At 46.0% G+C, this 13,375-nt stretch overlaps 1 protein-coding gene across 4 annotated transcripts; it reads right to left on the bottom strand.

The window, feature by feature from the left end:
- Positions 1 to 1,055: 1,055 nt before the first annotated feature.
- Positions 1,056 to 12,011, bottom strand: LOC133627196 (protein mono-ADP-ribosyltransferase PARP12-like). 4 transcript variants are annotated; one of them, XM_062011081.1, is made up of 8 exons: positions 11,701 to 12,011; positions 7,639 to 7,774; positions 7,037 to 7,157; positions 5,895 to 5,988; positions 4,410 to 4,485; positions 3,641 to 3,771; positions 1,834 to 1,985; positions 1,056 to 1,405 (listed from the first exon to the last, which is right to left on the bottom strand). In XM_062011081.1, exons 2-8 carry the CDS (start codon positions 7,696 to 7,698, stop codon positions 1,125 to 1,127), a joined length of 915 nt encoding a protein of 304 aa, XP_061867065.1. In that variant the 5' UTR covers positions 7,699 to 7,774; positions 11,701 to 12,011; the 3' UTR covers positions 1,056 to 1,124. The 4 variants fall into 4 exon arrangements, with proteins under 4 accessions (XP_061867065.1, XP_061867075.1, XP_061867055.1 ...); XM_062011091.1 differs by lacking the exon at positions 11,701 to 12,011 and adding an exon at positions 11,456 to 11,568; XM_062011071.1 differs by lacking the exon at positions 11,701 to 12,011 and adding an exon at positions 11,264 to 11,449.
- Between the last annotated feature and the right edge of the window lie 1,364 nt (positions 12,012 to 13,375).

Raw genomic sequence — 13,375 nt, 5'->3', positions numbered from 1 at the left:
GTGCCCCTGCAACCTGTGGAGATCCGTGGCAGGACTGAGAGCCACCAGCAGCTCCATGTGAGTGAGCCCGGACGGGCGAGGGACTGTGTGGGGAGACGGCCATGGCCCAGGCCGTGCTGGAGAGCCTGCACGCCGCAGAGCAGCCCCACACGAGAGGCAGAGAGGAGCTGCAGCCTTTGGGATAAGTGCGCGTCGGAGCAGCCCGTGCAGGGCTGCCATGTGTGTGAGTTACCCCACGGACTCGCAGGGAGGACTGGTGTGGAGTTCACCCGTCCTGAGGAGGGACAAACGGCAGAAGCTATCGGGAACAGACTAACTGAAACCCCCACTGCCTGCCCCCTTGAACCGTTCAGGGGGGGGCAAGGTAAAAACTCCCAGATCAGGGCTCTGAGCACGGGAAGAGGGGAGGTGTGGCAAGAAGGTGTTCTTAAAAAGGCTGGTTGGACTCTTCATTGATGTATTACTCTGGGTTGTTTCGTTTTGGTTACGTTTTGGGTTTTTGGGGGTATGTTTTAGTTGATGTTGCATTAAATTGGCTTTTTTTTCTGTTTTCTTCCCCAAACCGAGTGGCCTGGTCTGTTTTGTCCTGAACCTTAAGCGGCAATTAAGCTCTCCCTGCCCTTGAGCAATTCTCAGCCACTTCGGTACTCGTGGCTGAGGCTAATCGTGGTCTTAGTTCCCTGATGGGCCTAAACCACGACAGTGCACCATGATGTAGATGCCTTCACTTTTCTGCCGCATGCTCCACTCAGTCTCCCTTTGGCACACCAGCACCAGCACAGACAGGAATCATCTCTAATAGTCAGTGGATCAAATTAATCATATACTCACCAGTGCCACTTTCAGCAGCAGCAGGTGTCACTGCATCAGGGGACACAAGGCAGGTACATCCCCGCCCCCAGCTAGAGATAAAGTGGAAGTTAAAGCTTAGCATTTTCTGCTGGCAAACAAATAGCCTCTACCAAAAAACTATGCCCTCAAATCCTTCGGGGGATTGATATTGGTTCACCACATTACAAGCTGTTCTAAAGCTAAGACAAAAACTGATCAAACACTTTAAACAAAAAAAGATGTACTAGAGTGTTATTTATTCAGTGTAAATTCAAAGGAGATTCCACCATTCATTACAGAATCATACACGAGGTATTGGCGCTGTACTCCAAGATGTAGGCGGGGTAAATCTGGTGTTTCTCAAAGATGACAAAGATGGAAGGGTCTCTTGGGTTATCCACACAGCTGTCGTAAAGTCTGTTTGAATTGCTGGCTCTGGGTGGAGGGCGAAGGTATTCAGGGATTCCCTGAACAAAGTCTCCAACAAGCACGTGAGCTACAAACATGATGTAGCGACCACTGGAAGCGGAACAGTACTCATGAGAATAGCTGGCATCTCTGGCAAAATAGCTTCCTGGGGACCAGAAAAGCCACAGATGAGACAATACCTCAACAAAGGAACAAATGTCTGCTGTTGGCACTTTAGCAGCCAGCGATTCACCAACCCGAGGTAGCTCCACAAGCACCCTTGCCACATGTTTCCACATCAGCTTGTTTTAAAGCATAAATACACTTTAGCCGTGTTTCACCAACCTGTCCAGGAGCTTTGCTGAACAGCAGGTACCTGAGGCAAAGAGGTGTGATTTTAGCCCCTCCAGAAATGGGACTGATGCGGATGCTGCCTGCAGCAGTGCAGATGCATGCCAGTGAGAGTGCCCTAATGGCAGGAGTGCAGGAGCCAAGGACAGTTAGTGACTTCACACCCACCCACCAGCCTGGCCAGGGACTCCAATCTGTCCTGCCACGGCCCCTGAACCCACACTTATGCATACACAATTGTACCTTTTCCATACATTGTCCCATGAGTCCCACAAATCCTCCAGTCAAAGTTCTGATCACAGATGGCAGGCACATGGGATGGGTCTGTCCCATGGAACAGGAGCCGCTCATCTACCCTCTTTGATTTACTGAGCTTCTTCATCTGCTCCTTTTGCCTAGAACCAGAAGCCAAAAAAAAAACCAGAATGACATGTTATCCTGGTTCAAACAGGGACAACTGCCCAGCTCCTACTTTTGGGTCATGGAAGAACAGTGACACAAACCACTCTCAGTGGGGTTGCTGCCTGCTTTGCACTTCCATTAGTACCCTGCTGCAGAGCTGCCTTCTTCCAGCAAAACAAAAAGTTCTCAGCATGGCTATGGGCTGTGTCACCCACAACTTCACACCACATGAGAGAGTAAAGAGACAAAGATTTCTTGACCAGGAATTCATTAGTTCCCAGGCTATACAAATCCTGGATGCATAAAACAGAGCTCTATGAAGCCACAGCAAAGACTGTGTAATCTCTGCCTCTATCATTATCATACAAAAAGACCCTCTCAAATAAATAACTAACTAAATAAGTAGACTCAAAAAGCTCCTATGTGGAAAAGACTAAAATAAAAAGAAAAAAATGAGATACCAGAGCTCAGTGAGGGTGAAGAAAAAGAACTTTCTTTTTGAATAACACTAGCAAGATCTTCTCCCACAGCCTGGTAGGTTATTCCATAAAAGAACCATTTCTACCCACACCAAAAAAAAAAGCACAAAGACAATCCCAATAACCCATAAGGGTCCAGAGCAGCTCACAGACCTAAGGAGGGTACTGCCTCTGAGAATATGGGATTTGTTGCAGGACAGAGGGGAAAAACATTTGGGTATTGCACAGGACTTACAATGAAAGAGGAACTGCAGGTGCAAAAAGGGAGGGGGCAAGATGGTCTGAGGAGGAACAAATATGGGAAAATAGATGGTTAAGGTAAAAAGGGTTGGCTGTGTGTAAGGCAACTATCTGGTCAGTAGGCTTGCCTGGCCATGCCCTATGCCTGACCAGTGCAGTCTGCCCTATCTTGTCATTAAACTTCACTTCTAATTCTTATCTGAGTAACTGACTCTCTTAGTGTGCACATGTGCGACAACTGGAGTAGGACCCTGGTTCACAGAAGAGACATGTCCACAGCACCAGCAACTGCAGCAAGCCAGAGTGAGTGTGTCAGCGTGTGATCAACAGCCAGGATGAGGTTGGACAGACAGTGAGGAGAGTAACTGGCCTGAGAGCCCGATATCAGAGCAGTCATAAGTCTGGGCCAGATGCTGGAGAGACCAGGTCTGAGCTTGCTTACCAGAGGGACCAGGAGGTCCATCAACCACTGAAGACACAATGAAGTCTATAGAAACGTGTGTCTACACAGAATGTAACTGGAGACAAAAGGACCCAGGAGCCAGCACATAGACAGCCTGAGTATCTAACTCCATCTCCTAGAAGAACTCACACATGTATGTTGCAGTAACAGGCTTTCACCCCTGTCAACCAGAGGAAGGGGACAGGATGAGGCCTGCTTACAATTGCAGGAGTGTTGTGCTGTCTGTATTGGTTTCTGGGGTGTGCATGTTCATACAATTTGTGGGTATGTGTGTGTTTGTGCCTGTGTGCTTACTGGGAAGATGCGGTATACCTCATTACCAGCCTGGGCACACAGATCCATGGTAGACTCACCTCTGCTGAGCTGCTGGATTTGGCAACTCCTAATGCAGACTGTGAAGGACAATAGATTAGGAAATACCAGGCTTCTGCTACCATAAGGATAATGAAATAAAACAGATACAAACCACTGAAAAACTTGCCAAAGTGCTGGGTTCTGGATCCTCTGCAGTTGGTGGATGTAGTAATTTTTCATTGTCTTCTCAAACAGTGTCTGAACTTTTCCATACTCACAGGAAGTGGAGCTGAGCTGTACCAACTGAAAGTTTGGAAAACACCAAAAATTAGGTATTACTGACAGTAACAGCTCCCAGTCCTTCCAAAGAACTCATCAACCACCTCACATCAGATAAAAAGCCCTGCCATTAAAATCATGACCTTCACCTGTCTTTCCAGTTAACCATCCTCTCCACCTCCACCCTCACTCCATGCTGGAAACAAATGTAACCCCATGCAAGCTTCCTTCAGTGGACACACCTCTGCATCTAGAGTATTTTTATTTCAAAGTAACCTAAAGATGAAACAAACAACAGCTCTTTCTAGCACTTCCATACAGGGCTAGTAGTTTTACCACAGCACATAACACTTTTTATCTCAAGTCAATGGAGGAGATACTACAACATCCCCTTAAGGTACAATTCATCCAGTTTATCGGAGGGTGAGGTTCCTTGAGAGAGTGCAAAGGGCAGGTCACAGCAGCCCTGGACAAAAGGGTCTGTCTTATCCTGCATGGTATATGTAGGACATTTCAGAGAGCCTCCCCGGTGTCACAGGTCTTTTCTGAATGTTAAATTGTCAGGCTTGTTTCACCTCATAGTTGATTGTTTTATCAGACATGTTAAAAAATCAATACAAGGCACAGTTCACCCTACCCATTGAAAGGCTGGAAAGACCTACCTTGAACCCAATATCAGGCAGTGCAGATTGGTCCCAGTGTGGAGGATAGGCATAACATGATACAGTCATGTTTTTGCTGCAGAAAAGAAGAAGGAGCAACTTAATCATGATATTCCTTTACCGAACACCCTTTCCAGAAGATCCAGCTGCTGGCTTTCTGGCAGCCTTAAGATATCCCTGGATTTTCATTTTTGTTTAACTTTCCACATAACCATTATCCCTTTCTACAAATATCCTAATGGCACTAATGCATCCCTTGGCAGGTCAGGACATCGGTAGGAGAGCTTCGAATGAGAAGTAACATACTCCTGGATAGGTGGTTTATACAACTGCTCCTGCTATCTCTCCACACATACTGCTTGGACCTCGAGGGCACTGGAGTGTGAGCTCTCTCCCTCCATATGAGAGGAGGCTACTGGTCTGTAAATCATTGGCCAGACGGGTGGCCAGTTCTTACCCATCCCCCAGACCAAGCCTGTCAGGAGGCAGCGAGAGGACAGTCAGTGCTCAGCAACTTCCAGTGTTAACTCCCTCCTGGCATATATGTTTTAACCCAGTCAAGAGGAGCATTGGCATCCATTCAGGAGCTACAGTTTGTTTCCTTTCTGAATCAGCCAGCCTTTGGTTGAACCAACCCTTAAATTGAAACCTGGGTGTCAAATGCTCTGTCTGCTGGTGAGTTTCTGAAGGAAAGATGGCTTTCTAAAAATAAAGCAGTAGCATAACTAACTTTTGCAGCAAACATCCTCAAATTTTGTCAAGCTGAACTTCTTTTAAAAAGGCCACGACAGGGCATCCCAAATAAGTACATCCAGCTCACTTCTTTTAGAGGGGTTTGCTTCTGTGTTTTATTTTATCCTCAGATGTCCAGGGGATGGCATCTATCTGCTCCACAGCTTTTGGAACTGGCAGTCCCTGGCTCCTACTCTGCACAGAGTGTCTTTAGTATTGTTGGGGCATAGATCATAGGAAAAAAAAAAATCCTGGCACAGTTGTGTCAGCCCTGTGTGGCCTGGCTCTCACCAAGAGAACAAATCCACTCTAGGGGTCTCTCACAGTTGCCAGAGACTGCCACCAAACATCCCTCCAGCACACTTCATAGAAGTGTTGCATAATTTACAAATACTGTCACTGCAAAATTTGCCATTATGCTAATCGGCAAAAGGTACCTAAAAATGAATTTAAGAAAAGCTCTTTCCTGTGAGGGTGAGGGAGCCCTGGCACAGGCTGCCCAGAGAGGTTGTGGAGTCTCCTCCTCTGGAGGTTTCCAAACCCACCTGGACATGTTTCTGAGTGACCTGATTGAGGTGAACCTGCTTTAGCAGCGGGAGTGGACTGAGTGATTTCTAGAGTTCACTTTCCCTACTATTCTGGGATTCTACAATTCCACAGAGTCTCAAATTGAATTCTAGACAGGTAGGAGGAACTTCTTAGCAGGAAGGTGTTGTCATCTAGAGACATTATTAACTAACAAACGTATATTACCTTCTGTCTTGTCCACCTTGGGAGGAGGATGGAAATTTTGGCAGCCGAGTAACTTTTCTTTGAGTTTTGTAGATCAAATTTGTTTGAATCATGTCTTGAAAGAAAAAACACAATGGCTTAATAACTAGATAATTTATTACCCAGGGACATGCTCTCATATGTTTAGAAAAAATAAAAAATCAGGTAGCCCTAATCATTACTGCATCATGGTGCTCCCTTTACCGTATCCACTCCACTCCATACCACTCTCACCTGTTCTGCTTCTGCTTGGAGGTCAGCAAGGCCAACCACCTGCTAGCATAGGTTGTGAAGCTCAAAGGCAACCAGCTACCAACTGCACATGCACATCCAGGCTGTCAGCCACAAAAGAAAAAACCCTATGTCTGATACCAGGCCTACAGCAGGGAAAAGTTTTCAATACGATGGAGACAATAAATTTTGTTCTCCCGTCAGGGCAGGATCATTACATGGTGCTAAGAGGAAAGTCTGCCCTCTCTTCTTGGTTCTGTAACAATATCACAGAGCACATGCTGTGTGACATGGCTAATTACCCATTGTTTCCTCCTTTAAACACCACTCTCTTTATTCATGCCAGGAAACAGATTTAATGTTTGGAAAGTTAACAGGAATTTTAAGATGGGTAAATAAATTGGAAACAGAAAAGCATTTCTAATTTTCCCATTTCCCTCTCATTACAACCAGCCCTCAATTTTCCTTTGCTGTACTGTGTGCTTTCTGTCCCCATAACTAGCTTGCAAGATGCCTATCACAGGCTCGCTTCTTCACCATTTGGCTTTTTGGTGCTTCTTTATTTCGAATTTTCCTTTCTCACTTCTCTTCTTTAGTGGCACAAACCCAAATGCATAAGCCAGGTACCATGACGTGTTTACTCTCAGTTCTTCTGAATATACAATATCATCAGAGGTGCTTTTTTTCACTACAGAATCATAAAATTATATAGATGAACCTAGAAGCTCGAGCGGGGCATCTCAAAACTGCAGAGAAACCTACATATTGTTCAAATTCTGCTTGGACAAGATTTACAGGAGGAAAATTATCTGTTCAAAGAAAACACTGCATGAAGGATGCCACCTTTCAGCCAGCTACACTGGGTAATGAATTTCAAACAAAGAATACTTCACCTTCAAAGTTTAACTCATACATCTGAGAACCAGCACTGAAGAACACAAAGCCTTTCCGGTCAGCTAGAAACTTCTCCTCCAGATCTGCAGATGTTACTGTGGCACAGCAATGATCCGGATGCTATAGAAAGAAGAAGGAAATTATACCTTTTAGAAACCAGTCTTTGGTTGAGGTGAGATGGTATGGAAATCCTAGTTTTCCCCCAGTCTCTTATCATGGAATACCATTTCAAACTAAGTATCTAAGGCTTCCAGTATTTTGTTCCTCAGTAACAGAGTGGTACCCCACAGAGAACAGCTGCTTGTAACAAAAGCAACAAAGCAGCCTTAAGCCTGTGTGGTCAACTTCAGCCAAAAGACGTTCATCATCTCTGGGAAATGCACTCATTTTCAAAGCCAGTCCTTTGAAAGCTTTCACAGAGTAGCAGTGCTGCTTTGAGGGGCAATTAATAAGGCAAATTCACCAGGGCATCAGAGCAGCACTGCAAGGGTATCCAGCAGTGAGTGCATCTGAAACACCAGATGTAAAACAACATGCCCTAAGTTACTCTCTGAAGGTGGCTTAACGATAGCTTCCAGCATTGACGGCAGATGGATCTCACCTTTTGCCCATACTCAATCCATCGTCCAAAGTCGTCGCGCCAATACCAAGTGTACTCCATTGCAGGGGCAAACAGGTGAGTCTGACTACAGCACAGGTGCAGAAGAGTTAATCAACACTCAGCTGCTTGCTCACCCCTAACATCAGAAGAGAAATCGACATTAAAATACAAATCTTTTCCAAAGCTATCAAACTATGCAATATCTCTGGTCAGAACTCTGATCCCATCTGAAAAAAATGACACCTCTCCAAATGGGAAGTGCAGGCTTTGCCCAGAAGCGAGGAACTGATGTTTTTACTTTTAAAGTACAAACATCATTTGTGCTGCCATTCAGCGTGATGTCGACCAGCTTGAGAGTTGGGCAGAGAGGAACCTCATGAGGTTCAACAAGGACAAGTGCATAGTCTTGCATCTGGGAAGGAACAACCCCATGCACCAGTACAGGCTGGGGGTCAAACTGCTGGAGAGCAGCTCTGCAGAGAGAGACCTGGGAGTCCTGGTTGATAATAAGCTAAATATGAGCCAGCAATGTGCCCTCGTGGCCAAAAAGGCCAGTGGCATCCTGGGATGCATCAAGAAGAGTGTGGCCAGCAGGTCAAGGGAAGTTCTTCTCCCTCTCTACTCTGCCCTGGTGAGGCCTCATCTGGAGTCCTGTGTCCAGTTCTGGACTCCTCAGCTCAAGAGGGACAGGGAAGTGCTGGAGAGAGTCCAGCTCAAGGCCACCAAGATGATCAGAGGTATGGAACATCTTTGATACAAGGAAAGGCTGTGGGAACTGGGGCTGTTTAGTCTGGAGAAGAAGAGACTGAGAGGAGATCTTATTAACATTTATAAATATATCTAAAGGGTGAGTGTCAGGAGGTTGGGACATCCCTTTTTTCTATAGTAGCTAGTAACAGGACAAGGGGTAATGGAACACAAAAAGTTCCACTTAAACATAAGAAAAACTATTTCACTGTTCAGGTGAGGTAGCCCTGGCACAGGCTGCCCAGAGGGGTTGTGGAGTCTCCTTCCTTGGAGGTCTTCAAGACCCGACTGGACATGTTCCTATGTGACCTGGTCTAGATGGACCTGTTTCTGCAGGGGGGTTGGACTAGATGGTCTCTAAAGGTCCCTTCCAACCCCTACCGTTCTATGATTCTATGAAAGGACATAGTAAGCACCATAGAAATGACCCTGACCTCTCTGGCTTGGACCCAGGTCTCAGTTTTTCTCTAAAATACACTTTGTAAGTAAGTTTTGGCTTCTAGGCAGTGTGTGATCAGCTGCAGAAGTCAGCGTGCCTTCAGAAAGCACTGATAGCATCATTCCTTCTTCAGTGCTCAGAAAAACAAAGCTGCTGCTCATGAGCACTGTGCCAGCAGCAGGGGCTGCAGTGGGGTCCTCTGTGAGAAGAGATCAGGGGCTGCCGCACTTGACAGACACACTGCAGGACACAGCTGAGCCCACCACGTAAGCTGCTGACACCTCTGAAAAAGCTGTCCAGGAGTGAAAAGCGAGGAAAAATGTGAAACAGCCCTGAAAACATACAGGTCAGTGAAGAAGGAGGGGAGCAGGTACTCCCAGGCATTCCCCTGCAGCTTATAGAGAAGATCATGGTGAAGCAGACTGTGTCCCTGCAATCTGAGGGGGACCACAGTGAAGCAGATATCCATACTGCTGCAGGACATGGACATGTGCCTGAAGGAAGCCTCAATCCATGCAGAGGAGCCCATGCCAGAGCAGACTTATCCTGAAGGGCTGCAGCCCGTGGGAAGGGGGAAATTTTTCAGGATGATGGAGTAGCAGAGGGCAACTTTTGCAGACTGAGGTCAACACCTATTCCTGTTCCCCACTGTGTCACTTGGGGAAGACCGGTGTTGGGGAAGAGGTAGAAGAGTCAGGAAGGAAGGAGTGAAGTTGAGCTTGGGAAGAAAAAGAGTGGGGAAAGGTGTTTTTTCTAATTTTTGGGTTTGTTTCTCACTGTCAAACTCTATTTTAATTGGGAATAAATTAGGTTTCCCCAAGTCAAATTTGTTTTGCCCATGACAGTAATGGGGAAGTAATCTCCCTGCCTTTATCTCAACCTGTGAACTTTTCCATCTTATTTTCTCCCTGTCTGGTTGAAGAGGGGACTGAGAAAGCAGCTGGGTGGGCATCTAGCAGCCAGCCAGGGTCAAATTCCTTAGAGGAGAAAATAAAACCACACACACATACACACACAAAAAATTCAGGAAAGTCTCTGCTCTGTGCCCTACCTCAGAGACACAGCACTTACAAGGAGTGCAAGCTGAAACAGGTAGCTGCCAATAATACAAATTCAGAGGATTTTACTTTTCTTGCTGCCATGCTTCATCTGCTTTTGCTTGTCCTAGTTTTGGACCCAGGCAACATTTTCCTATGCGACTGATTTTGCTACTCTTACAACAATGACCCAACTGTGGAGCACGCATACACAGCCTGAGCTGCCTACCTGCCTGCTGTGGAGTTTGCAAGGGTCAAAGTTGCCCAGAATATGAACACAGTATTCAAACAGAAACTGGAAATGCTCATTCATGCAGTTCTGATGACCTTCATGCTTTGGCAGGGCCCAAGGGTATTCAGAGCAGGCTAATCAGAGGAAATCACTATAGGAGGAGCTCCCTTATAGAGCTGGTTACAGTACAAAGGTCCACAAACAAAGGCTTGGCAGCCTCTGGATTGCCAGTACAAAGAGCAAGGAAGGACACGAGTCTCCTTCGCAGCCGTAGCACATTCCAGAGCTGTGTTCAGACCACGGTTACTCTTTGTACACAGTAACACCAACCAGGCCTCTTCCTAGAAAAATGTTCCCAATTCATTTTTTCCTGAATCCCATTGCAGTAGATTCATGAGATCCAGCACTCCCAGGAGGCTTTTTTGGATGCAGCTGTCCCTCTTCTCCCCTCTGCACAGCAGTGGGCTCCTGCTGCTGCTGTTGCCCCAGCAGTAGAATTTGAAGTTTGTGGATTTGAAGTGTGCAATTTAAGAGGGCAAAGGAGAGATGGGGAGGAAAGTGGGGGAGTTGGGTGGGATGACATCTCCAGGTAGCTTTTTTCCCCTCATCCATTTTCCCTCTCTCCCCACTCTATAGAGGGATGCTAAACTCTGCTGTCTCTCCTGCACCAGTCTAACCCCACCAGCTTTCCAAAATATCCACTTGTGCCCTACTTTCACTTCCCAGAGTTTCTGCAGCAGTTTTCCACTCACCAACTAACCCCAACTAGAAAGAAACAAAAGTGAAACAATAATACGGACAGACATTTCACTGGCAGGATAGGTAGCGTCCATCACCTTTTGCTAAAGATTTTGCTAGCTGGCCTCCTGCAACTGGACCAGCTCTAATACAGAGTAAATTTTATAGAATTAAAAAAAAAACCAACCTCATGCCATCTTTTCTTTTACATACCTTTTACACACTTCTCCCTCACGAAGAAGGAAGGACGAATTAACGAAGACATAAAGACAGCCCAGGGTGTGACTAACTGCAAATAAGTAACCTTCCAGCAGAGCTTAAAGCCAAGCCCACAAACACAAGATCCTCTAATTCCCTCTCTCCCAGCCCAGTAGCACCCCAGGAAAGCTGTCAGATCCCTCCAGGCACCACTTCCCCAGCTCCCCTACTCACAGTCCTGCCATCAGGCTGCCCGGCCACCTCCCCCAGGGTCTGAGGGCATCAGCCACGTGCACACCACTCAGCCAAGCCCTCTGAACCCTTGCTCCACATGGGAAAGGTCACCCAGGTGCAGTAAAACCTTCGGAAACAAAACCCGTCAGGCCTGGGAGAGGTCACTGGGAGCTCCCGTCAGCATGTCTGTACCTCGCTGCCTCTCTGGGCGCCTCTCTCGGCGAAACGTCACGGCTGCCGCTGACCCTCCAGACACGGAGCCAAGAAACATTTCCGTCCAGTCACTGTGCCAGATGCAGTCATGTCTGCCAGACGTGAGCACACCCACCAGGCATAGCTCATGCTTTTGACAGATGCATTAGTAAAATCAAAGTCCCTACAGAGCAGCACAGCTTATCCCTGCGTCTTGGCTCCGGTCAGCATGTACCAGCACTCACCTTGATTCCTTACACCCTTCCAGTGGCCGAGGATGTTCAACACTTTCTCCTTTCAAGATTCCTTCCGGGAACAGCTTCTGCTGAGTGTCATTCTTTGAGAGACAAAAGCTGGCGTTGCCTTGGAAAACGAACCCCAAATCTCACTGCAGGAGGCAGATGCCTCTCTCAATGCACCCTCTGTGTTGATTATTGTCCTGTTGGAGGGGGGACTACCCCCGAACTATTGCAAACCAAGCACACAGTCAGCGCACACAGAACTCTGCGCTGTCTTGAGCGTTTGTTCACTTACCTTGAAGTTTGAGCCTCTGCTCTGTACTTTCCCACGGAAACTGGAGGAGGGTTAGGAGTTTTCCGGACTGGCCCCCAGCCTTCCAATCTAAAAGGCTGACAGCATTTCCCAGAAGAGCTCCAAAGCATAAAGTGTAACAACAGGTCAGGTAGTGAACACCACAAACATTTTTTTAATTCTTTTTTCTTTTTTTGTTATACAAATCACATTCTGATGAATTGCCCAAAACATACTTATTTCCCTATGAACCTGTCAGACTAGATCAGTAGTGGCTGAAACATAAATCTCTGCTTTAGTTTCTGGAAAGGCTGTGCTCTGAGTGCATTTTACAGACATAGTGAAAAAAAAAAAAAAAACCCAACACAACAAATCAAAAACAGAAACAAAAAAACACCAAAAACCCTCCAAAACTCCACAAATGAGATTATGAAGTTAATATTTGTTTCTTCCTTTTCTGGCGTTTCTTGGCTGGCTTTTGACTTCCCATCTTATCTCCACAGATGCACAACTTCTCTGCTTCCCTTTGACTGATGGAATTGACAGAATCGGGTCCTGCAGGATGATTTCTGCATATGTGAATTCTCTAGTAAAATACTCTTCTGAACTGAAGTCAAGCACTTCAGTAAGGATGAGATAGCAGTTCTAGGAAAACCATTGTCTTGGTAGAAAACACGTACTTAGCTTTGCTGAGAGCAGCATACCATCCTCTTTAAAAGCAAAAAACTCACCAGAAACTCCAAACTTGAGGTCATTGTAAACCGGTATCTTCTGAAGATCATTTTAAAACTCTTTTTATTGCTTTTAATTGCAATGCCCTCCATTGAATCTCTGATTTCTAATTGTCAGTATAACCATGGTACTGTGGTACTGTATCTGACTGCATTTTCATTATCTGACAGGTCTTTGAACAGACATCTTATATACAGCTCTACAGGATCATATTCCTGCACAGTCAGCAGAAGCACCCAAGTGTGGTTTCCGTTCACATGTCAACTGATTTATCATGTATAAAAAAATGGTCCAGCAGGTAGGATTGCTTATTTTTCCACCAAGAATTTTGATTAATGTTTCCTTTTTATCTTCAGAGGAAACAGACAAAAAGTGTTGTTTCACCCTTTCTGTATATCTATCTGCAGACATACAGCAGCTCTCTTGCAATTTCAGACCCCTCCAAGGTTTGATGTGTGAATACCGATTCACAGAATCACAGGCTCATTATGGTTGGAAAATACCTTTTAAGAACACCAAGTCCAACCACTAAGCTAACACTGTCAAGCCCACCACTAAACTAAACCATATCCCTCAGTGCCTCATCTCTGCGTCTTTTGAATATCTCCAGTGATGGTGACTCCATCACCTCCCTGGGCAGCCCTTTCCAATGCTTAA

The sequence above is a fragment of the Colius striatus genome, chromosome 1 (genome assembly GCF_028858725.1).
Source record: "Colius striatus isolate bColStr4 chromosome 1, bColStr4.1.hap1, whole genome shotgun sequence".
Classification (NCBI taxonomy): Eukaryota; Metazoa; Chordata; class Aves; order Coliiformes; family Coliidae; genus Colius; species Colius striatus.
The sequence above is the reverse complement of the archived record's forward strand: the minus strand, read 5'-3'. Positions and strand labels throughout refer to the sequence as shown.